The sequence below is a fragment of the Physeter macrocephalus genome, chromosome 6, assembly GCF_002837175.3.
Source record: "Physeter macrocephalus isolate SW-GA chromosome 6, ASM283717v5, whole genome shotgun sequence".
NCBI lineage: Eukaryota > Metazoa > Chordata > Mammalia > Artiodactyla > Physeteridae > Physeter > Physeter macrocephalus.
Genome location: NC_041219.1, coordinates 6,124,856 through 6,150,629, shown reverse-complemented (window position 1 = coordinate 6,150,629; position 25,774 = coordinate 6,124,856). Strand labels below are relative to the sequence as shown.

At 36.6% G+C, this 25,774-nt stretch overlaps 1 protein-coding gene across 5 annotated transcripts in view; it reads right to left on the bottom strand.

Moving 5' to 3' along the window:
- Positions 1-25,774, bottom strand: part of RAB3IP (RAB3A interacting protein) — a 46,146-nt gene that overhangs the window by 3,022 nt on the left and 17,350 nt on the right. For 4 of the 5 annotated variants that reach the window (XM_055085201.1, XM_024122951.3, XM_055085202.1 and 1 more), the window contains 7 exons: positions 16,036-16,131; positions 11,027-11,104; positions 10,145-10,348; positions 6,152-6,280; positions 4,787-4,899; positions 1,212-1,311; positions 800-869 (listed from right to left, as the gene is read on the bottom strand). In XM_055085201.1, the coding sequence (XP_054941176.1) occupies positions 800-869; positions 1,212-1,311; positions 4,787-4,899; positions 6,152-6,280; positions 10,145-10,348; positions 11,027-11,104; positions 16,036-16,131 (790 nt within the window). The remainder of the gene's footprint in view (positions 1-799; positions 870-1,211; positions 1,312-4,786; positions 4,900-6,151; positions 6,281-10,144; positions 10,349-11,026; positions 11,105-16,035; positions 16,132-25,774) is intronic. The other variant, XM_028490386.2, reaches the window with a different exon arrangement.

Genomic DNA, 25,774 nt, shown 5'->3' with positions numbered 1-25,774 from the left:
TGCATGTCCGGAGGCTGTGCTCCGCAACGGGAGAGGCCACAACAGTGAGAGGCCCGCGTACCGAAAAAAAAAAAAAAAAAAGCGCCATGAAAGACTACATAAAAAAATATCCAGGAGAGTCCTGGGCTGACTATACTGGATATATCATCCACATGTCTCAGCTGATTTAGAATACAGTAATCTTTATTCCACTCAGAATTACGCTCAGGACTGCTTTATTAACTCACTCACGAAAGTAGAAAATACAGAAAAAAATTTATTGTTAGTGCCTTGTGGATTCCAGTAATTAAAATAAATCTGGGGAATTCCCTGGTGGTCCAGTGGTTAGGACTCTGCACTTCCAGTGCAGGGGACACGGGTTTGATCCCTGGTCAGGGAACTAAGATCCCACATGCCACGTGGCATGGCCAGAAATAAAAAATCTATTAAAATAAAATAAAATAAAATAAATCTGACCATGTCTAGAGCTTGTTCATTTTTATTTCTTAAGGAGTAAATTCAACGGGTTTTATATGCTCCTCTCACACTTACCATCTGGTTTATCATATACCCCTTAAAAGTTAAAACTGATCCTGCTTAAAACTCAAAATTAGAGTAAAAATGAGGCAAATATAAGGATTAAATACAACATGTTTAAAGGACGCATTTGTTCCCAAATTCTTCACACATTTTATTAGACCTATAAAAGAGATTCAATATAAATGTACCAATAATAAAGTTTACTTATGCTTACTATTATGTTCCATAGTTTTTACTGAACTTTCATGCAAATATTTTATAATGAATTAAGAACACTCACCATCCTGCTGTTTCACAAGTCCCTGTTGAATATATCGAATATACGTGAAAAAGTTACATACAGAAGTGATCTAGGCCAAAAAGAAAAAAAAAATTAAACAGTCAAATATCTCACATCAAAGCAAGCTTTATTAAAATTTGTGGTTAATGAGGAGCAACTAGGCCCGTGTGCCACAACTACTGAGCCTGCGCTCTAGAGCCCTCGAGCCATAACTACTGAGCCCACGAGCAACAACTTACTGCAGCCTGCAACAAGAGAAGCCACCACAACTAGAAGCCCGCGCAGCACAACGAAGAGTAGCCCCCACTCGCCGCAACTAGAGAAAGCCCACGTGCAGCAATGAAGACCCAATGCAGCCAAAAATTAATTAATTAATTAATTAAAAAAAGAAATTTGTGGTTAAGTTACTTACCCTGTATCTGCAAAAAGGAGAAATATAATAATAATTGCTTGAGTCCCCTAATTTAATTCTGTGTTTACAGGACTTACTCTGACCTGTGAGAGCACATTTTCTGTAAAATAAGGATAAACTTTAGTTTTTAAAATTAAAAGCATTTTGCCCCTACCTTCTGGAGAAGTTGTATATTCATTAAGACAACTAATATCTGAGAACCGACCATGTAACAAGGCACTTTGTGATGCTGGGCTATAATGATGAAAAAGACAAAATCCCTGCCCTTTGGGGCTTACATTCTAGTATAAGCTTACAGGCATAGCTTTAACCATAGTTCTAGAAATAGAAGCTAAATGTGTTAATATATGTCCTGGGGCAGATTTACAAATGAGTAATCAGCTGCAGGGCAGCTCTCAGCTTTCCACTGGGACTTCAACTTCTCTCTCAATTGAAATAAACTTAGAAGTGACTGTTTAAGTCTCAAAACATGTTATTGACAGCTTGCAGGAAAACAGCTTCCAGATGGGTTACTTTTGGTGTGTTGGGTTGGTATATATGCATTTAACGTGGCACCTAGGTCTAAGAAGTACAAAGGAATAAGCTACCATACAAATACACTGAATCTTAACAATTACACAAAGGGTACACTACATTTAGACATACCAACCTTTCTCTTTGCATACTACAACATGTAAAATTTGGCATGAGGGCTCTCTGGCTGGGATTAGGCTGAAAGCCTTTTTTTTTTTTTTTGCCACACCACTTGGCCTGTGGAATCTCAGTTCCCCGACCAGGGATTGAACCTGCGCTCCCTGCACTTGAAGCGCAGGGTCTTAACCACTGGACTGCCAGGGAAGTCCCCCTGAAAGCCTCTTGAGAGCAGTGAATGTATTTTATTCATCTTTAAATGCCTGGCACCAAGCATGCGCCTGGCACACAGCAGACATTCAATGACTGTTGGTTAAGTGACAGACCACCTGTCACTCCACTGCTCAACAGGATCAGGCTGGACTCACAGGAGCACAGTTGTCAACCTCCTAAATTAGAAGCTTGACTGAAGACAGCTATCATTCCTTGTCAATGCAAAATCAGTGTAGCTCTAAGTAAAATAAAGTGGCCAATAGCATTTTATACAACATTATAAATCATATAATAAAGAAAAATATATTAAATGAACATTAATTTTCAGCTATACTTACCAGAAATATGATACAAATGTGCCTCCATATTAAGCAAACACATGAAGAATGTGCATTTAAAAGAGGGTAATTTTGGAAGTGGCCATTCAAATCACAAAAGAATTCTTACCTTTTCAAAGAGATTTAGCCTCATTGTTCCTTTATTAGAAAATTCCTTTAATGATCTATAACAATATTTACAAGCACTAACTACTAGCTTGGGGAGGACAGACAAACAAGAAATTTAAGGCACAAGTGTTGGAACTATACTATTGGAACTATACTTGGAACTATACTATTTTAAGTACAATTTACACAAGAGAAAAAAGTAACCATCAAACTGATAAAAATCAGCTTTTGGAAGCAGACATACCTGTTTGTCTACTATTTTTCTAATTTTGAAAGGACTCAGGTAAAGTGGTTTTAAGTATCAACTTTTAAAATAATAAAAAAGTGTTTAAGTTATCTCATTTCTAAAGCCAATATATTTTTATTTGAGCTAGGATTCAACACTAAGTCTTCTGACCTCTAATTCCAATGTTTTTTTAACATGCCATACTACCTCAGTATCCCTTAAGAGCTCTAGTCCCAAGATTTCAAATCCTTGCTTGCCATTTTCACTTAGGGATGTCAACATGTCTAAATCTAGACCTATCATCTTGTTTCCAAAACCAGAGCACTTCCTATTGATTTCCAAAAGTTCACAGCATCCCTCTAATCAGTCACCTCTAATTCCTTTTTTTCACATCTTCCCTCTCCATATACTCACCATCCTCTGAACACACTGTTTTTTTGTTCCTTTATTCAGTCATATGTACTGTTCCTTATCTCCCCAATTCCACCCATGCTTCAAAAGCCCAGATCAAATCAAATCCCAAGAACAGTCCCTGATCATCACCAGTAGAATGATCTTGCCTTCCACAAAATTCCCCGAGCACTGTGCCATTCGTTTAGTGATTATCATGATAACCTCATCCACAAGAGCCATACGTCACGTTTCATTAAAAGAGGACAACGTCTTCTTCAGTATTCTCCACACAATATGCACCGCAAACACCTTGGTTTCTGGCCCCATTCCCATAAGGACAACAACATTCTTAATGATGTAAATTATTCTCTAAACCTAATCTGCATAATTATTTTACTAAAATACTGTAAAAATCTACTTTAACTGAGATTCTGATTTGTTATCATTTGATATTTGCACATGTTTAATGTGTGATATATAATGCAAGTATAAATTTAAAATCCTTCAGTAAAAACTGCTATATTTAAAATAAGGTATAACATAGAAACTAAAAGTACAAAAAGTATTAATGACCAGGATAAAAATACCCAGGTGTTTGTTGAAGGATAGAATTTAGGAATGAAAATCTCTTCCCCCAAATTCAGAGGCCACCATACTACAGGTGTGGCACGGGGGAGTATAAAACAGGACGTAACTCTAGGTAGACGTGTGGCTCACAGAGCAAACACAGGACAAAGTTACCCAAATACCAACACTGTGTGATGCTGCTGAGAGTGTAACGTGCGTAACAGGAAACAAGAACTATATACAACTCCTACGACTGGCTTTAACAGACCTAGTAATCTCAACCAGCTATTTCCTCCTCTGCCTTATAAATGGCCTGATGGGATTCAATTATTGCTTGCTGTGAGCTCTCTCGGGCTCTTCGGTCCCCTATACTGATCTAGTTCTTCACCACCGACTAAGCAGCTTCCTCAAAATCTTTTGAAGTCACTTTTTAAACAGCTGTGGCAAACGTTTTATGTACTGTTGGTTTCAGTCTTTCCTCCTCCCAGGACCAGTCGGAAGACAGCTTGCCCTGCTACGAAATATGGGAGTCACCCCTGAAGGTATACAACTGCCAAATATCTCTCACATATGGGAGACAGAGCTGTTTATTTACCAAAGTGAGAAAGTTTTATAATGAGAGTAGTAAAGGAGAGGACTAACCAAGCCTTCTGGTACCCTGTTTTCATGCTTGGTAAGACTTGGTCTAGTTCACTGTCTTCTCAAACTATTTTTGATGGCAAGCCTCAAAAAGAAATAATTTACGCAAAAGCCCAGAACACACAGCTGTACATATAAGTATAACAAACAAAAATTCTGCTTATGACCCACTAAAGAGATTTCATAATCAACTAATGGATTATAACATGCGGTTTTTAAAGAAGTTTCTAACACCTGATCTACCTGGATGCCACATACACGTGTGTAATTAAAAGGGCTCTCCACTGATGCTAAATTTGAAATCCCCACACCGCCCGGGGATTGGTCTTTGGGCTGCACAGACTTTAAATAGAAAACGGACAGGAGATTTAACATTTAAAACCAGAAAATATTAAATAACTACAACACATAAAATTTTAAAAACTCAGTATCTTCCCTAAGACATGGTTTTGAAAACATACTTTGGTCCTCCACATTCAACTGCAGATGCTTTCACAAATCGAATAGGTTGTAGTCCCACTGGTTCAATGCTTAGAGTATTGTTTTCCACAGCCTCCAGAACAGCTGAAGCCAACTTCAAAAAAAACAAAGACGTATTAGATGCTATGCTGGCAGGAAAATATAAAAATTCTATTCTATAATAAACTGGTTTTTAAAAATTATTTTTCCCAAGGTCCACTAGATTTGCCTTAGCTAATGAAAAAGAAAGAAACCATATAATCTCAGTTTGAATTCTTTTATAATTCAAACATTGTTATGAAAGGCAATCCAGTTATAGCTAAATAACTTTTCTTATTATCTAGAAGAGATTAAAGACATTAATTCCACACCACCCCTTACCCACAATTAACATCCACTAGTAACGTCACTTCAAAATGAATATCCTAATGCTTTATTTTGCTAAATTTATGCATTATTTTTTCCTATTGGTCATTCATAACACAGCAATATGTGTTAATTATAGCTATATATATACTGATCATGTATTTATGTGCATGAGAGTCTACAAAAGAATTAACTGAGTTATCAAATATTAAATGCCCAGATGGAGACTGTAGTAACTGATAAACAATTGATGAAATAGACATATTTCATTCTGGCAAGATTACTCATACTGAACAGCCTACCTAAAACCAGAGCCACAATGACTAACATATCTACATATCAAAAGCATTTTACTGTTCATCTTAACTTTTCCTTACAAGCAGTGTTATATAATTAAATCCTCTAAAGACTTAACATAAGACTCTTAGGATTAACTTTCTTAAACACTGATTAACAGGATATTTGTAGACAAACTTTCCACATGTAAGAACAAATTAAAATTATGACCTTACATTTGTATACTGCCTTGTACTATTATTTTTTTTTTTAAGTTTTTCTATCTACTTAATTCACTTCATTTTATCTTAACAATCCTGTGACACAGGCAAGGAAGGCATTTTTTTCCCGTTTTAAAGATGAAGAAACTACATAGGACTTCTTTTTAATCACATACAGATAAATCCAACAAACACTTTAGAGTGTATATAACTTCCCTTGCACTGAACCTTGGACTAAAAATTAAGTCCTACCCCCTTACATACTTAATACTTCACTCCAATGCAACACACTGCAGCGTAAGTGATCCTCTGCTCAAATAAGGAAAGAGGTTCAGTAAGTGAATGTCAAGAAATGATTATGATCCTAATATGGAATGGAGAAAATGGTAATATATGACAATTTATAACTTATTTATGTAAGAGATATTAAAATATGTAACATGACTTAGTAAAAGGTATAGGAACAACTCTAATGCATTTCTGTTAAAATTTGTTTTTAATTACCTCACTTTTTGAGAAGGTTAAACATGGAAAAATATCTTCCTGATAGATTTTGTCTAAGAAAGGACATGTTCTGTCCATTATGGGCTCATCCTTCCAAGATCTGAATTCATTATACAGGGATAAGTCAGCCTGACAAAAGAAAACACAAAATAACTTTTTTAAAAGTACAAACATAAAATAACTTTATAAAACTGAAACCTAATTTAAATATTACTGAAAAAGAAATACTCTTTATTTAAAATAATAATTGAACCATTCTTGATTAGTTATAATACACGGTGGTAATTTTTCTTTTTTTTTTTAACTGAAGTATAGTTGATTTACAATATTAATTTCAGGTATATAGCAAAGTGATTCAGTTATACATATATTTTCAGATTCTTTTCTATTATAGGTTATTACAAGATACTGAATATAGCTCCCTGTACTATACAGTAAATTCTTGTTGTTTACTTTATATAGAGTAATGTATGGCTGTTAATCCCATACTCCTAGTTTATCCCTCCCCCGTCCTTTCCCCTTTGGTAACCATAAGTTTGTTTTCTACATCTGTGAGTCTGTTTCTGTTTTGTAAATAAATTCATTTGCATCTTTTTTAGATTCCACATATAAGTGATATCATATTTGTCTTTCTCTTTCTAACTTACTTCACTTAGTATGATAATCTCTAGGTCCATTCATGTTGCTACAAATGGCAATATTTCATTCTTTTTTATCGCTGAGTAATACTCCATTGCAGCAATTTTTCTTTTAAAAGAATAATCCAAACTCCCAAATGACTAGCTGGCACTTTTCAATGTATCCACTATGGTGTCCAAGGACACTACTATTATCCACCTCGCCAAAAAAAATAACAGTAATGTTGGAGCTCCCCTTAAGATACAAGTGCACACTGTTCTGAATATAAAAGATGATAAGTCTTTTGTGAAAATAATCAATAAGTAATTTGGAGCCAAGTTAATTAAATAAAGTGTTTGAGGGGCTTCCCTAGTGGCACAGTGGTTAAGAATCCACCTGCCAATGCAGGGGACATGGGTTCAAGCCCTGGTCCGGGAAGATCCCACATGCCGCAGAGCAACTAGGCCCGTGCACCACAACTACTGAGCCTGCGCACCTAGAGCCCATGCTCCGCAACGAGAAGCCACCGCAATGAGAAGCCTGCATGCCACAACGAAGAGTGGCCTCCTCTTGCTGCAACTCTAGAAAGCCCGCGCGCAGCAACCAAGGCCCAACACAGACAAAAATAAATAAATAAAATAAATAATTTTTTTTAAAAAAGAATTTAAAAATAACATGTTTGAATAAACAGAGACTGACTAAACTGTGAAACCTCGTTTGGGGTCAAAAGTGACACCAATTCTTCTGCTATTACCTTAAGGCATTTCCAAAAGAATTTCCAAAATATTTACTGTATAAGCTGCAAGACTAATAGCAGCACACACATAGCCTCCTAAATTGACTATCTTAAAATACAACATTTATTTAGATTGTTCTGGCATTTCAACATCCAGTATCTACCATCTGAATTATCAGTAATAATCCAGGCTGGCACCCACCTTCCTATTCACTCTTCCAGTTGTCCCTTCTCTACCCATCCAATTTAATAAATTTTCCCAAGTATTCTTCTCTACAGATTCCCTCAGCCCAGCTCAACACTACTTGTCAACATACAAACCTACATCCACCCACAGCCACCCAAACACAGAGTAGTGTCTCTCACTCGCCTGGCACTCTAAACCAGAAGCACTGAATACACTATAAATGAAGCACTGACTGCAGCTATGGCCTCTAGCACAGCTCAATCAGATGTGCAGGTAGTCTACACAAAAGAAACAAAAGGCTGACTGTACCCCAGCTTTCCTACAGACTTTCCTGTAAGGTGTATAATGGCAATCTCAATGTGAATATTTTTCATCCCAATCCATAAATTCCTTGAATCAAAGCTAAAGGCGAAAGGATAAAAATATTAGCAGATAAGTAATACTTACATTTTCAAATTCACTTTCTTTGTAAAGTCTACCCTTTGATGGATATAAAGCTCAAAGTAGGTAAGTAGTGTTCTAAGGAAAGATTCTAGTTTAAAGGCAGTAATTTATTTACTAAGAGCTGACTCTGTGTCAGGAACTTTGGTAAGCACTTCACAAACATTTAATCCTAAAAGCTGAGCAAGATAAATATTATAATCTCCATTTATTGATAAGGAAACGAGGGTTTAGAGAAATAAAATAACCTGACCAAGGTTACAGAGCAAGAAACCAGTAAAAGTTGACATCTGAGTGACTTGATCTCAAAGCCTTGCCTCATTACATGTGTGCGCATGCATGCACGTGTGTTTTAAATGCTCTCAGAAGATACGTTATGACCAAATGCCCCCATCACATTTTCTGCAGAAACATGGACATGTTTCATTTTCCTTCCAAACGTTAGATCTTTTTCTAAGACTTACACAAGTCAAATTTATGTGTCTCCACTGTCTAATAAAACTTTTTGACAAGTTTTTCACATGTATTAGAAAACAGGATATATGTGGAAAGCAAAAAGTTATATGCTGCCTATTCATATTTTAAGGAATTCTGTAAATTAAAAACAAAACTTTAAAATTTTCCATGAGAAAATATTTAAATTTTCTTAGTGTAGACAATAGGGAAAAAAGGTACATAATTACACACACTAAGAAACCATAGCAAAAGTACAAGTTGTACCAAGCAATGAAAAATGCTATCTAGGGCTTCCCTGGTGGCACAGTGGTTAAGAATCCGCCTGCCAATGCAGGGGACACAGGTTCAATCCCTGGTCTGGGAAGATCCCACATGCCGTGGAGCAACTAAGCCTGTGCACCACAACTACTGGGCCTGCGCTCTAGAGCCCACAAGCCACAACTACTGAGCCCACGTGCTACAACTACTGAAGCCCGCACGCCTAGAGCCTGTGCTCCACAACAAGAGAAGCCACCGCAATGAGAAGCCCGCGCACCGCAATGAAGAGCAGCCCCTGCTCACCGCAACTAGAGAAAGCCCGCGCAGCAACAAAGACGCAACGCAGCCAAAAAAAAATGCTATCTAAATTGAAAGAAATCAGAATTAAAGTTATGACTAAAAAAGTTTCTTAAATATTTAATAGAAACCAATGTGAATTTCAGATTTTGTCACATTCATATTTGACCAAGTACTGAACTTCTCTCTCACTAGCATCTTTTTTATTAATAAGTAAAAATGCAATTCAATTAAAATAAGTAACAACCTTGGTTATTCAATTTAATAAACTCCTGGCTTCCATGCAAAAATCTGAACAAGCACACACAGCTTCTTAATGAATAATGATGGACTTGAATTCACAATGTAAAATACAGCTTTTAAGAAAAAAATGGGAGAAGGCTGCTCATTAATTAGTGATCAATCCCCTTGGAAATGTTTTCTCATCATATGTAAGTAAAAACTATTTTACTCAAAACACCTCAAAATATTTCCAGTTATTATCTCAGTTATCTTTATAACATATCTTTTTAAATGATAAGGCTACCATTAGTTCTATTTTTTGTTGCTTAATTATCTGAACTCTAGGACTACCTTACTGATATAAAATTCTGCTTCTCCCAGAATTTAAGTAAAAACAATGTGCCATTCTTCAAGAAAATCACCTAAATATTTTCATACATTCTTATATTCATATTTTGCTAGAGCACCCAGCAGTAAATTTTGACTAGCCATATCATTAAAGCCACCCACTCTCCTTTATACAACACGACAGTTTGCTCCCTAAATAAAATGTCGAGATTAAGAAACTTACCAAGTTTCCAGCAGGTACTCCAAACTCAGCCAGGTAGAGAAGGGAAATGAAGAATCCCTGAAAGCAGCCAGCTCTAGATAAAGCCTCCCCCATCTTAATACTGAATATTTTGTACTAAAAATTTTGCGGCAAAAATCATAACCAACACCTCAGTGATAAGAATTAATAAGTATCAACAGTCAGAGGGGACAGTCCTGGACGAGTTACCTCTTTGCAGTCTTTTACAATTGGCTGTATCACACTAAGGTCCTGATGACTGCCACTCATAGCACTGCTTGTACTTTTATTTCTTGTATGCCCCTTTTTAAAATGTGTCTTTCCACCTGGCAGAGGCTCTTGTGTAGGTGATGTTGGAGAACTGGACAATACAAGTGTCTTCAAGGCAGCTACTTCAGCTTGAAGTACATCAATCTTGAAAAGAAATCAACACAGTCACATACACTGTATATGTTTTATGACAGATGCAGCTAAATGTTAGCAATTTGGTTACTTTCAAAGATGAAATATAAGTTTAATCTGTATTTTCTATGGATTAATAAAAGGAAAGTAAAACCAAATGGTTTTTTTGAAGGTTTTTTTTTTTAAACCAAGTTTTTTGATGTTTCCATACAGTCTGGATTCAGCTGCTATTCACATCAGATGGAATTTTTTAAATTATCAAAATGTCTAACATTTCACTTATGTGAATTTTCAAAATCTTCAAAATATATTAAAAAATAGCTTATGATTAGTTGCTGTTCATTCCTAAAATAGTAAAATCTAATAACATTTCAGTTGGCTTTTTTTTTAGTGAATTAAGAAAATAAATATTAACTTTAAAATGTGATTATATAATCCTTCTGATAATACATGTGATTCACAAGCCTTTAAATCATTTGCTTCTAATATAAATGGACACCGAACATTCATTATTAATTATATATATGCTGTAGCTATTTTCTTCTTTATAGTTTCCTGTAGTTTTAAAAATCTTCTAAAGTAAGCACTGCTTTTATAATCAGAACAAATCCAATAAATGTTAAGGTATTTGAAAAATAGTAATCACTAATTTCTTTACATTTTATAGTATTAAAAGCAGCAACAACTTACTTTTCCTTGTGCTTCTTTTAGCTGTTTTTCTGCTGTTGCCTGCTTGACATTTGCTTCTCTCACCATCTTATGAGCTTCCTGAAAAAGTTAACATCTCAAATTTTGGAAACAAAGTATTTAGCATTTGTTTTCAGAAATCTTTCAACATGTGTCTATGATTGAGGCAAAGATACACTAACAAAATTTTGCCTAAAATTAAGTATCCAGTGTAAACTGCTGAAATAGCAGTTGTCATCAGCCAGACCAACTATTAGGAATAAGGAATAGGTACCTTCTTTTAGTATCTATTACCACTGAGGCAGCCAAGTTGAGTTTGATCATTCTGATCAATCCCTGAGTAAGGACTGCAAATGTGATGAAGGAAAACACATGACCCACATGTCAAATCCAACTTCTTTGCAGTTAGGTTTTTATAATTTGGTACACACACACATACACACACACACACACACTATTCATTCATATTACTACTCACAGCAAAGACATACAGAAGGGACAAGTAAAAATATTAACACATCAATAATGTTGCAGTTTATAGGAGTAACAGTTGAGAAACCTTAGAGCTTCCAATAAAAATATTCACAAAATGATATTAAATGACAATTTTGTGCAGAGCAATCTACAAAGGCAAATCAGAGTTAACCCCTTAATAAGATCTTAACTTTCCAGTACCACAAATATGAAACTCTAGGTATTTAATTCCCCTTTATTCATATATCATTTATTCATCAAATACTTATTCATGACACCTCTTCATGAGGTACTGTTTCAGGTGCTGATAATACACTGGGAAAAGAGACAAGGTCCGTGCTCTTAAGGAGCTTACATTCTGATTACATTCTAATAATCAAATAAAATATCTGAGTACAAATTCTGGATTTTATTCTAAATCCACTATGAAGCCTTATGGTTTTTTAAGGAAGAGAGTGACATGATCTTACTTGTACTTTAAAAAGCTTACTCTCCTGTATGGAATAATCCTTATAAAGAATAAGAATAGACTGGAACAGTATACAGGGTGCTCAAGATAATCCCCCAGGATTTAAGAACATGTATTTTAGAACTTCAGTTTACAGTTCATGAGAAGGAAGGAAGTGAGGGAAGGAGGAAGGAAGGAAGGAAATCAGCTTCAAAGACATTTAATCATTTGACAACAGAACCCTCACTAGGTCTGTTGACTGTTCAGGGGAGAGTAGAAGTTCTCCACACCAGAATTCCACGGTGGCACTCCCATTTGTCCATTTGGTCTTAGAGTACTGTAATGAACTGCAGCTTGTATGTGCCCATGAATGTGAGTTTACAGATTATATTATTTTAAATAAGAGAAGCTTTACTATCAATGCTTTATAATGAGATTAACTGAGAATATGCCATGCACAATTATGCTGGTTATCTTGTGTCAAAGTCTGTAAGAGCTATCAAATTTAATAATGAGGTAAGCATTTTTCTTTTAAAAATAACAAATGTTTCAGCTGTGCTAGAGTTTTCTGTGATGTCGCTGTCAATAAAACACTACTTGACAAGTAGTTTCAAAATAATAAACATATCTATCTGACCCACCAATATAAGTGACATTTAAACTATGAATGCAGAAGTAACTCATGCTAAGGAGAGAATATTTGTTTAAATGTTTGGAAATGGACTCTGGATTCATAAATAGCGGACTATGCAACTTGAAACAAACTTTCTACAGAGAACAATTTTTAAAAGTGGGACATTTTAAAAAAATGGGTTTGAAGACATTAGAGAGCTAACAAAATAGTGAAGAATCAGGGGACCAAGATCCAGGAGAACAGGTAAACCCAGGAAAGTGAGCTGGGATTTGGGGTGACTTGTCCCCTAGAGATATAAGGGATACAAACATACATGTTATTGGAGTCCAAAAAGGAAAGAGAAAAGAGCTAGAATGAGGCAGGAGCAGTATCTAAAATAATTCACAGGTTTTAGCAAATTGACAAAAGACATCAAAGGATATATTCAAAAAAATCTGAAAACTTTTCTATCACTCTGTCATTCTGAAACTGAAAAATGATATAAGTATCATCTATATGAGAAGTCAGCAAACTTTCTAGAAAGGCCAGATAGTAAGTAGCTTGAGCTTTGTAAGCCATATGGTCTCTATTGTAACTACTCAACTCTGCTGCTGCAGTGTGAAAGCAGCCATAGACAGTAAAACAATGAGTGTGGCCATTCCAATAAAAATTCATGGGCACTGAAATATGAGCTTCATATAGTTTTCATATGTCACAAAATATTCCTCTTTTGATTTTTTTTCCCCACCTCTTACCATTTGGAAATGTAAAAACCAATCTTGTCTCATTAGGCTGTACAAAAGTATATATAGGCCAGTTTTGCCCTGCAGGCTGTAGGTTGCAGACCTCTGATCTATACAAATATTCGTGTCTGTATACTTACAGACTTTGAAGGGGATTTTCTTCTCTTTTTTAAAAAAAGTGTTTATTCAACATCTTCTGATTAATTTGCAAAAACAATTTGTTGGTATTAGAGAAGACAAAAATTCACTAGAGAATGTTCTGGAAAAGCCTTCACATAACTGGCAATGGGACTGAAAATTCAGTATAATGACTTATTACAGGAGAAGAAGTACTTGTTCCTTTTGGATCAGTATATCTGTGAGTCAGCAGCAGCATTACATCTAAATTTTAAAAATGGAATTTAGACCAGACCTTCATCTGGATCATAAATTTAAAACAAGATTTCAAAAACAAGGTAACATATTCAATCACGCTGCTCTCGCTAAATAAATATACACACACGTTTTAGTGAGAATAAAATACTTTTGTACTATTATAAAAAATTTAAGCATTTTTATTATCTCACTTTTTAAAACTTTTGTGTTTTATACTGTATGTAACACATTACATGTGTGTTAGTGTATGTGCATAATTTCTAAGTACATATGCTCTTACAACAGTGTCTAGTACATAGGAAACTCTCATAAACTACCTCTATGCTTAAATTTATCTTCCTCTCATCTCTGATAACTAGCTAACTAAACAAGAAAATAAGTTAGTTTTTAAACGTCCATGAAAGCAAATGACCCCAAAAAACACAGGGGAGAGGGCAAAGGGTTGTGGAGCAGAGGGGGCATGGAAAGCCTACATGACTGAAAATATCTTCGGCAATAATATTTGTAATGATAGAAACTGTGGAATGTACACTTGATAGATTATGATTATCATTACATTCACTATGTAGTAACATGAAAAGATGTTATTTAAAGTACAAAATATATTAGGATTACAACTAGGTAAGCAAATACATATAGTTAAAACTAAAAAAGATTCTGCATATATAAAAATAACAAAAGGTAAAGAAATTTTTCCTCCAAAATCTTTTTTTACATTAAAAATTTTAAGAACAAATTTTTAGGGAAAAAAAGAAAATATTGGTAAAGTGAAAATGACACTAGTCATTCTAGTAACACATCAATGTTTTTAATAAGGAACTTCTGAAGGCTAAAGGTCTTATAACCTAAAGGTAGTGGTTCGTAACCAAGGAAATAATACCCTCTCCCCATCCTCCACAAGGATATTTAAAAGTTGTCAGGGCTTCCCTGGTGGCGCAGTGGTTGAGAATCTGCCTGCCAATGCAGGGGACATGGATTCGAGCCCTAAATAAATAAATAAATAAATAAATAAATAAATAAATAAATAAATAAATAAATAAATAAATAAATAAATAAATAAATAAATAAATAAATAAATAAATAAATAAATAAATAAATAAATAAATAAATAAATAAATAAATAAATAAATAAATAAATAAATAAATAAATAAATAAATAAATAAATAAATAAATAAATAAATAAATAAATAAATAAATAAATAAATAAATAAATAAATAAATAAATAAATAAATAAATAAATAAATAAATAAATAAATAAATAATAAAAATAAAGGAATTCCTTAAAAAAATAAAAAATAAAAGTTGTCAAAATGATGAGGGAGTATTACTAGAATTTGGGTCAAGTGTGATGGTTAACTCTGTGTGTCCAACTTGACTGGGCCACAGGTGTCCACATACTTTAGTCAAACATTCTGGATGTTTCTGTGAAGATGCTTCTGGATGATTCTAACATCTGAATTGGTAAACTGAGTAAAGCAGACTGCCCTCCATAATGTGGATGAGGCTCATCCAATCAGCTGAAGGGCTGTTAGAACAAAAAGGCTCATCCCCAAAGAGTAAGAGAATTCTTCCTGCCTTCAGACTCAAATTGAAACATTGGCTCTTCCTTGGTCTCAAGTCTGTCAGCCTTTGGACTAGAAACTAGAACTACACAATTAGCTCTCCTGGTTCTCTGGCCTTTGGACTCAAGACTGGAACTACACCATCATCTCTCCTGGGTCTCCAGCCTACCAACTCATCCTCCAGATTTTGGGACTTGCCAACCTCCATAACTGCATGAGTCAATTCCTTACATAAGTCTCTTTCTACATACATGTAAATGTATATATGTATATACACACATCCTATTGGTTCTGTTTCTTGGAAAACCCTAATACACCAAGGATTCTAAATGTCCAACAATTCCAATGGCTCCCCTACTGAGAAACACTGCCTGAACTGGGTAGGAATTTTAATCCTGTGGCAGGCTGGAAATAAAGATGTGTGCCTTCTAACCTTCCTCAAATCATCCCCTATCAGAAGACTACCTCAAGGGTCTGCCATCTTTGTTATGGAATCATATAAAGATACTCTAAAGCAGCCCCTAAATAGCTGGTAAAATCAAAATTAAAATTTACCTCCTTTCTTTCCACATACACATTTTTAAACCACCTGATTCTGGTAACCCATAGTGTTTTTTTCTTTTCATATCATTTTAAGTTGTAGACTTTACATTTCTTAAAGATTTTATCTTTTTAGAGGACTTATAAACATGCATGAAGCTAAGCATATCTTTTTCAAGACTCCCTCATAAAACAATTCTATCAATATTTAAAAAACCATGACGTTGCTCTTGGCCAAGATGTAAACAGACCAACCTCAAACAGGCTAGCTGTGAGTTCCTCCAATTCCTGTCCAAGTTGATCTCGTACTTTAGAAAGCCTCTCACACTCTTCATCTTTTAACTTCAGTTCCTATGAGAAATTGATCATTTTATTTCTTATTTCCAAAGTTCGAAGTTAGATTCAGCAGACTATACAATTTTTACTAATAAAATTACAAAATATTAATACTGCCCCCTCCTACAACATTCGCACTGAAAGTGTTTATTTAGCACTTGCTATGTGAAAACAATCAGGCAAATCTAAAATTACAAATAATTCTAACTCACATATTAAATTTTCATGTTTTTTCATAAAATATCCAAAGATTAAGTATAATTATTCATTATATGTGAAAATAAACAATTAAATAACTTCATTCTTTTTTCCTTAACTTTTCTCTGAGCATATTTATTTCTATCAACCAAGGAATTTCTTCAATTATACTGATTCATTTCAATAAATGTTCAGTGAAGTTTTTTCATGTTTACTTTAAAAATTGTTTACCTATAATTTCATGTACCATACTGCAATTAGTCTAAAATTTCCATTAGAGGAGACTATACCCATTTAACACTGCAACCAGAGGCAAACAATGTATATTACATTTAAAATTAAGCAGAATCTTAATGACAAAAGTCCTACATTTATATGTAACTCCTCAATAGGTCATAAATAGATGCTAAAAATTCCTTTATTAAGATGTTAAATATGCAATTTTATGTTACCCTAAATTTATCTTTCAAACTTAGAGATTTAAAAAAATCCAAACTCTCTATATATCAGCCACAAATACAGTCATTCTGTAATTGTGATGGCAGCATAGTTTTTGAATCCCCCAACAATTCCTGACAACCAAATATTCCAACTGGGATATCAGAAGAACCAAATGACTACATCTTCAACAAAACTAGGTAAAAGAAAATCCCCACATATCTTAGACCATGAGAAAATGTGGCTACACTGCCTAGACCACAGGATCAGTCACTGTGTGGAAGGGAGCAGCTGTGTGGAAGGGAGCAGCAGGCAGTGAAAGGGACTACAGAGATACTGTATAAAGCCTCAGAAGCCAAAAATCATTACAAATGCCCCAAAAGCAGAGGACTATAGCCTTGGTAAAAACTGGAAGAAAAAAATGTGAGAACAAATGGAGAAAAAGGGAAAGGTTTTCACAGGCTCCAAGTTGCAGATGTGTGCAAAAATCATACACAGTACAGAGGCAGCAAACAGTACAGTGAAGCTCTAAACACTCAGGAATCTCAAAGCATCCAGCAAAGAGATCTTTCCAGAAGGACAGAGCCCCACCAAAAGGGGAGAACTCTTGGAATATAAAACCAAATTGCAGGACAGGAATAATGGAGATAGCAAGAGAGAAGGTTCAGATATTAAAGGAGGAAGGAGTGGCAAGGTTCCAAAGGAAACAGATCACTGGAAGCATTATTAGAAAAAAAATATCTTAGGATGTAACGCTAAGCACAGAGACACCAGGCTGATGGAGAAAACCTTCTTTCACTTTCATGGGCTTTCCTGTTATTAATTAGTGCCCTTTCTTTTCAGCTTAAAGAAGTCCTTTTACATTTCTTGTAAGGCTGGTATAATGGTGAACTCCTTTAGTTTTTACTTGTCTGGAAACCTCTTGATCTCTCCTTCAATTGTGAATGATAATCTTGCTGGGTAGAGTATTCTTGGCTGAAAGTTTTTTCCTTTCAGCACTTTGAATGTATCATGCCAGTCCCTTCTGGCCTGCAAAGTTTCTGCTGAAAAATCTGCTGATAGTCTTTTGGGAGTTCCCTTATATGTAACAAGCTGGTTTTCACTTGCTGATTTTGATATTCTCTTTAACTTCTGACATTTTGATTATAATATGTCTTGGTGTCTCTTTGAGTTCTTTTTTGGAACTCTCTGTGTTTCCTGGACCTGGATACCTGTTTCCTTCCCCAGGTTGAGGAAGTTTTCAGCCATTATTTCTTCAAAAAATTCTCTGCCCCCTCCTGTCTCCCTTCTCCTCTGGGATCCCTATAAAGTGAATGTTGTTCCACTTGATAGTGTTCCATAGGCCCCTTAAGCTACCTTCACTTCTTTTCATTTTTTTCTTTTTGCTGCTCTATTTGGCTGAGTTCTACTGCCCTGTCTTCCAGATCACTGACGCTTTCTTCTTCTTCATCATCTATCCTCTTGTTGAACCCCTCTAGTATTTTTCAGTTCTATTATTAGATTCTTTGGCTCTGTGACCTATGTTTGGTACTTTCTTATATTTTCTGTCTCTATGTTGAAGTTCCCACTATGTTCATCCATTCTTCTCCCAGGTTTGGTGAGACCATTATTCTGAACTCTTTATCAGGTAAATCACTTTTCTGTTTCATTAAGGTTATTTTCTGTGGTTTTACCTTGTTCTTTCATTAGGAATATATTTCTCTGTTTCCTAATTTTGACTCTCTGTGTTTGTTTCCATGTGTTATGCAAAATAGCTCCCTTTCCCAGTCTTGGAGGAGTGGCCTCATTCAAAAAATGAACTTTATTGTTCAAGTCCTAGCTCTTGGTTGCCTCTTGAAACTTTGTGACTATCTAGGTAGCCTGATTTATTCTTGACAGGTCCCAGTTGTGAGGGTTTGCCAAGACCTGTCAGTGTTCCAAAGGATGGGACCTTAATCTGCATCTAGTTTAAAGCTGATGAGAAGCCAGACCCTTACGCAGCAGCTTTTAAAGTAGGAAATATATACAGTCCCACAGGACCACAATTGAAAACCTCGCCAGCCTCCAGACCAGGTGATCTTGAGGTGTCCCCTTGGCAACAGTTGCAAAAATCAGGGCTCCAGACAAGTGCTCAAGCTCCTTTCTGGGAGGTACCTGAGAGCTGTAGCAAGGCCAAGGGAGACAGCAAAGATGGCATCCCCTGGCCTACATTCCCTGAGAACATGCCATGCCCTTCAGAACAGGCTGAAGCTCCAGGACAAGTAAATAGGATTTTTCACAGGAAGACTGGGACTGTGTTTCAGTCAGCTATCCATGCCATACCCTGGGGATGGTAGTCTGCCAAGAACTGTCTCTCCAATGGTTTCAGTCCCGTGGGGCCCCCAAAACACAAGCCCCCGCTCTGGCCTCTAGAGCCAGGCACTCAAAGCTCTGTGTGGACTGTGTGCACCCACTGGCTTTAGCAGGGCTGCAGGAGAGCAAGGGGGTGGCATGTGCCGACTGGGATGGAGCACAGGGATGGAGATGTAGCAAGGTAGAGGGAGAGAGCAAAAATGGCACCTGCCAGTGCTTGCAAGATAGAGAATGCAAAAACAGAGCCTGCCAGCACTTCCATCCCCAGAGAGTCCCAATAAGCCCCTCCCGCTCTGGAGGATGCTTTAAGATTAGCAGACGAATCTCCTCACTTATGGTCTAGGCACTTTTCAAACTGCTGCTTTTGTGCTGGGTCCCAGGGTAAGAGAGTCTGTGTGTGAACCTTTAAGAGTGAAATCTCAGTTCCCTACAGCCTTTTGGGTCTCCTGGACGTAAGACCCATTGGTTTTCAAAGCCATACATTTTGGGGGCTCATCTCTCCAGTGCAGGTCCCAAGGATTAAGGTGCCTGATGTGGGGCACAAACCCCTTGCTTCTCAGGGAGAAGCTCTGTGTTTGTGAGATCCCTCCTGATTGTAGGTCAGCTGCGCCAGGGGTGGGATTCCTGGTGAGACTGCATGTCTGCCTCTCCTACCTGTCTCTATGTGGCCTTTTTATCCTTTGTGTGGAGAAGCTGTTCAACTAGTTCTTTTTCAGAGGGAATTATTCCTATGTGGCTGTAGATTTGGTGTGTCCATGGGAGGAGGTGGGTTCAGGATCTTCCAACACCATCATCTTGAACCACCTTCTCAAGAAAACCTTGAACAAGGCTTACCTCTGAGAGACAGAAGTGGCTACACAGATACACCACCAACAACAGAAGGGAAAGCCCTGGAATATGAGACCGAGAGAGCTATCCTGGTTTATCCTACTCCTTCACAGGAACCTCTTCCTAATAATCCTGGGAAATCCAATTCATTTAAACAAACAAACAGAAGATATGTCAAGTTACCATAATAAAAAGGTTAAACATAAAGCCAAGTCAACTATTGATACAAGGGAAAGAAATCAGATAGGTATCAAATTTCAACAGCATTTTATGCTAGAAAACAATGGAATCACATTTTTAAGACACTCAAGGGAAAAAAATGTGAGTTGAGGATTCTATATCCAGCCAAGGTATCCTTCAAATGTCAGACCAGAGACAGAAAATTATAAAACTGTAAAACTTTAGAAAATATATCCCCCATGAGCCTGCCTGAGTTATCAAGTAGCAAATGCGTTTCATGTAATCAAGAAAAAAACTGGGGAAGCTTTAACATTAAGAACTGGGGGTGAGAAGCAAATGTATTTAACTGTAGAACTACAACTAGAAGACGGGAATACACAAGAATGAAAAGACAAGCCACAGACTGGGAGAAAACATTTGCAGAAGACATCTGATAAAGGATTGTTAACCAAAACATACAAAGAATTCTTAAAACTCAACAGTAAGAAAACAATCTGATTAAAAAATGTGCAAAAGATCTGAACAGACACCTCACCAAAGATATACAAATGGCAAATAAGCATATGAAAAGACATTCCATATTACATGTCATCAGGGAAATGCAAACGACAACAACGAGATACCACCATACACCTATAAGAACGGCCAAAAACCAAAACACTGAGAACAGTATGTACTGACAAGGATGGAGAGCAACACGAATTCTCATGCATTGCTGGTGGGAATACAAAATGGTACAGTCACTTTGGAAGACAGCTTGCAATTTTTTACAAAACCAAACATACTCTTACCACACGATCCAGCAATCATACACCTTGGTATTTACCCAAAGGATATGAAAACTTGTATCTACACAAAAGCCTGCATATAGATGTTTACACATTCATAATTGCCAAAACTTGGAAGCAACCAAATATCCTTCAGTAAGTAAATGAATAATTAAACTTTTGTACATCCAAATAACGAACCATTACTCAGCATTAAGTGGAAATGAGCTATCAAGCCATGAAAAGACATGGAGGAAAATAAATGCATGACTAAATAAAAGAATTCAATCTGAAAAGGCTACATACTGTATGACCCCAACTACGTGACATTCTGAAAAAGGGAAAACTATGGAGATGGTAAAAAGATCAGTGGGTGGCCAGGGGCTGAGGGGTAGGGAGGGATGAATAGGTAGAGCATAGAGGATTTTCAGGACAGTGAAACTGTTCCATATGATATTATAATGATAGCTACACATTATTATATTTTTGTCAAAATCCACAGAATGTACAACACCAAGAGCGAACCCTAATGTAAACACTAAAGTAAATGGGGGATAATAACATGTCAATATAGGTTCACCAACAGTAACAAATATACCATTCTGGGGTGAGATGTTGATAGTGGGAGTGGCTATGCATATGTGGGGAAAGGGGATATATAGCAACTCTGTACTTTCCTCTCCATTTCTGCTATGAGCTTAAAATTGCTCTAAAAAAAGTCTGTTTTTTTAAATGGGGATAAAGTTGAGAAAACAGTTACATAAATGTTGTAAGTTTTAGAAATGTAAAAATAACACACACAAAACAACAACAACAACAAAACAACAAAATAGGAGAAAGATGAAACTAAATTCACTAACTTCTTAAATATAAACTGGGAATAAAGGGATATAACTTAAGGGTCACAAATCAATTAGTATAAACCTAAACATATTTAACACCATAGACATTAACATTAAGATAATACCTTTAACTAAAATTAAATGATAGAGGAGAAGGAAAGAAATAGTTACTAGATAATTTTATGGTATTGCTTATAGTAGGGAACAAAGTCAGTACCTAAAGAAAGGCTAAGAGAAATTCTTTGATTACAGGTAACAACTAGAATGGAAATCAAACCTTCCAAAATACCAAATAGGAAAAAAAGGAAGAGGGCACAAAGAAAACAGAGCACATAGTGAAAAGAATTGTATTCATAGAGTAGACATTTGAAAGCTATGTGACAGAAACAAGCCCCAATGCAGAATACTTATCAATAAATACAAATGTGTGCAACTCACTTATTAAAAGAAAATGATTTTCAGATCGGCTAAAAAAGCAAAATCCATCTCTATTCTCTATACAAGAGACACACCTAAAACTAAGTGATTCAGACAGATTAAAAATAAAAGGATGGATAGAAGTGCACTAAAAAATATAATACAAATAGAAACAAAACAGAGACCTCAATATTGATATCAGACTAGGCAGGGCAAAAGTCATTAAAGTAGATAAAGGAAACTTCATAATGCTAAAGACTACAACACAAAATGGAATACTCTCAAATACAAAATACAAAAGTAAACCTAAATAAATAGGAAGAAAGACATATTATGTTCTTGAATAGACAGTCATCATAAAGATGCCAATTCTCCCTGAGTTAATTTATAACTCTGTAAATGCATAAGTTTAATTCCAGATCCTTCTGAACTCTAAAATTTCACAATTTTATAATTATATATGAAAACTAAGTCAATTCATTCAACATTTCCTACTATGTAGGTACTACGGTAATCCCTCAGGATACAAAACCAAGTAAGATACTGTCCCCTTGAGAAGCTTCCAATCCTCACAGCAATACGTATGTCATTCACAAAGGCAAATTCTTGAATCATTCCCTACCACTTACCAAAGTAAACCTCACCCTGATACTAAAGACCCTCTACAATATGTGCTCAGTTTTCCTTTTCAGAGTTATTACCCTTGATCCATACTCTAAAACTAGAGTTAAAGTGGTCTGATTCATTCCTGTTTCATTCCCCAATTTGATCTCATCCACCTGGACTGGGCATAAATCTCTGACTCTTTATCTTTATGCTTCTAGGTCTAAATCAATCTACCCATATGAACTCAAATTTGTATTTCATGTGAATACATTTTAGAATGTCATTTGTACTTTTCATTATCAGTACCTTACACTGTAAAATAGCTATTCGAAATTCACTCCTTCAACAAACATTAATTTCGTGCTAACAATGCATCAGGCATTCATCTAGGTGCAGGAAAGAGAAAAGGAATGAGGCCCAGTCCATGCTTTTCACAAAGCCATAGCCTACTGAGGGCAGCAAATCTTTAAACAGATTCACAAGGAAAACTGATAAGGGCTATCATAGTGATGTGCACATATTAGAAAAAGTAGGAGCCTGCCAAATGTAAAGACTAAAACAGTGTATTCCACAGTGGCTAAAGATGGGGAGGGGTGGATGCCACAGTTAGATAATGTCAGAAAGTTAGGGTTATGGTGAGTCCTGAAAAGCCTTGGCTAAGAAAGTGGAACTTACTTCAAAGAAAAGGGGAAATCATCCCAAACACAATAGGAAGTCACTGAAGGATTTTAAACAGGACAGTGACAATCAGACTGCAATTCAAAACAGTACCTTGAACTGTGTGGTTAGGTTAAATAAAAAAGACTGGAGACAGGGAAGACAGTTGATTACTGAAGTATTTCAGGCAAGAGACACAGACTTAAGAGTAGTAGTACTAGAGAAAAGAAATTTGAGGGATATTTCAAACACAGAAAATCAGGACTCTTATGATCAAGTATATTCCATCAAATTTAAGACTCATTAATTTTACGATAAACATTTTATACAACAAGAAAGAAAAATTGCTGGCAATGAAACTATGATCTGATGGTTTTTTTTTTTTTCACTTAGAATTTTCATTTTGTACTTTATAGGAAGAACTCTTTTAAACTGATGGAGACACAAATTTTTATCGTATGTCATTGTCTTTTGTACCTTTCTCTTTGTTTTGATGTCCTATCATAGTGAGATCCTTTTAGGACATTTAACCCAGTAATTCAGCACCCAGCTCACATAATTCAACTGATTTAATAACAACATGTACAGCTACAGGCAAGTTAGCACGCAAGCAGGCATGACAACTCTTATGACTGTTGCCTAGCTGGGAGCAATTTTAAAACTCATACTGATTTCAGAGATGTTAAAATGAGGGACAACGTACAACTAAGGATCAATAAAACATCACCACGCATACATGTCTTTTCTCCCCAACTAGTAAGGACCTTAAGAGTAGGGTAAAGTCTAATTTATTTTTCCCTCTATAGGGCCTAATACAAGCTGTGAGAACTTTGGTTACTCAAGAAATGTTTGTTCATAAAAGAACACAGTAAATGTTTATAAGCACCCTTGGTCACAGTTAGTAGGGCCATGCTAAACATGGATCTGTACGAGTATGTGTTTTGAATGACTTTGGCTACAAGCTATTCCACCGGATTTTATTTTCTAAGTCATTTTCATTCTCTTTTAAGGAAGAATAATTAAACGTTGAAAGTAACACCTTATATCAGTAGGTCTCACACTTTAGTGAATATAAGAATCAATAGGGGGCTTCCCTGGTGGCGCAGTGGTTGCGAGTCCGCCTGCCGATGCAGGGGAACCGGGTTCGCGCCCCGGTCTGGGAGGATCCCGCGTGTCGCGGAGCGGCTGGGCCTGTGGGCCGTGGCCGCTGGGCCTGCGTGTCCGGAGCCTGTGCTCAGCAACGGGAGAGGCCGCGGCAGAGGGAGGCCCGCCCTGCCGATGCAGGGGAACCGGGTTCGCGCCCCGGTCTGGGAGAATCCCGCGTGTCGCGGAGCGGCTGGGCCTGTGGGCCGTGGCCGCTGGGCCTGCGTGTCCAGAGCCTGTGCTCAGCAACGGGAGAGGCCGCAGCAGAGGGAGGCCCGCACACCACAAAAAAAAAAAAGAATCAATAGGGTGCTGTACACGAGAAACTAACACAACATTGTAAATCAATTATACTTCCATTAAAAAACAAAAAGGAGGGCTTCCCTGGTGGCAGAGTGGTTAAGAATCCACCTGCCAATGCAGGGGACACGGGTTCGAGCCCTGGTCTGGGAAGATCCCACATGCCGTGGAACAACTAGGCCCATGAGCCACAACTACTGAGTCTGTGTTCTAGAGTCTGCGAGCCACCACTACCGAGCCCGCATGCCACAACTACTAAAGCCCATGCACCTAGAGCCCACGCTCCGCAACAAGAGAAGCCACCACAATGGGAGGCCCGCACACCGCAACAAAGAGTAGCCCCCACTCACCGCAACTAGAAAAAGCCCGCTAGCAGCAACAAGGACCCAACACAGCCAAAAATAAATAAATAAAATAAATAAATTTATATATATAAAAAAAAGAATCAATAGCATAGTTTATTGAAAATGCATACCCTCAAGCCTCAATACAATAATTTTGTTTCAAGAGAATCTGGGGTAGACTCCAGGAATCTACATTTTAAAAGTGATGTACTAAAACCCAACTTCTGTCTCAGGATTCCACCAAAAGTTGTTCATCCGCAATGACCTGTAGAAGGCCAAACAAGTGAAGGACTACATCACCACCTCTGGCATCCCCGCACCTGAAAATCAATAACCACATGGTTGCTCCCCCTACACACAGTATGGATTTGTTGCTGGTACGTGGTTACTCCACCAAAGACTACATTTCCCAGCCCATCACACATTTAAGTATCAGCATGAAACTGGTTCACACCAATGGAATGTAAGCAAAAGTTATGTGTATCACTTCTAAGTCAAAGCTTTTTAGAAGCAGGTGTGCTTTCTCCAAGTTTTCTTTTCCCTTCACTTCACTGGTTAGATATGATAATAAAACTCTAAAAGATTACAAAGGTCCAAGACAGAAGAA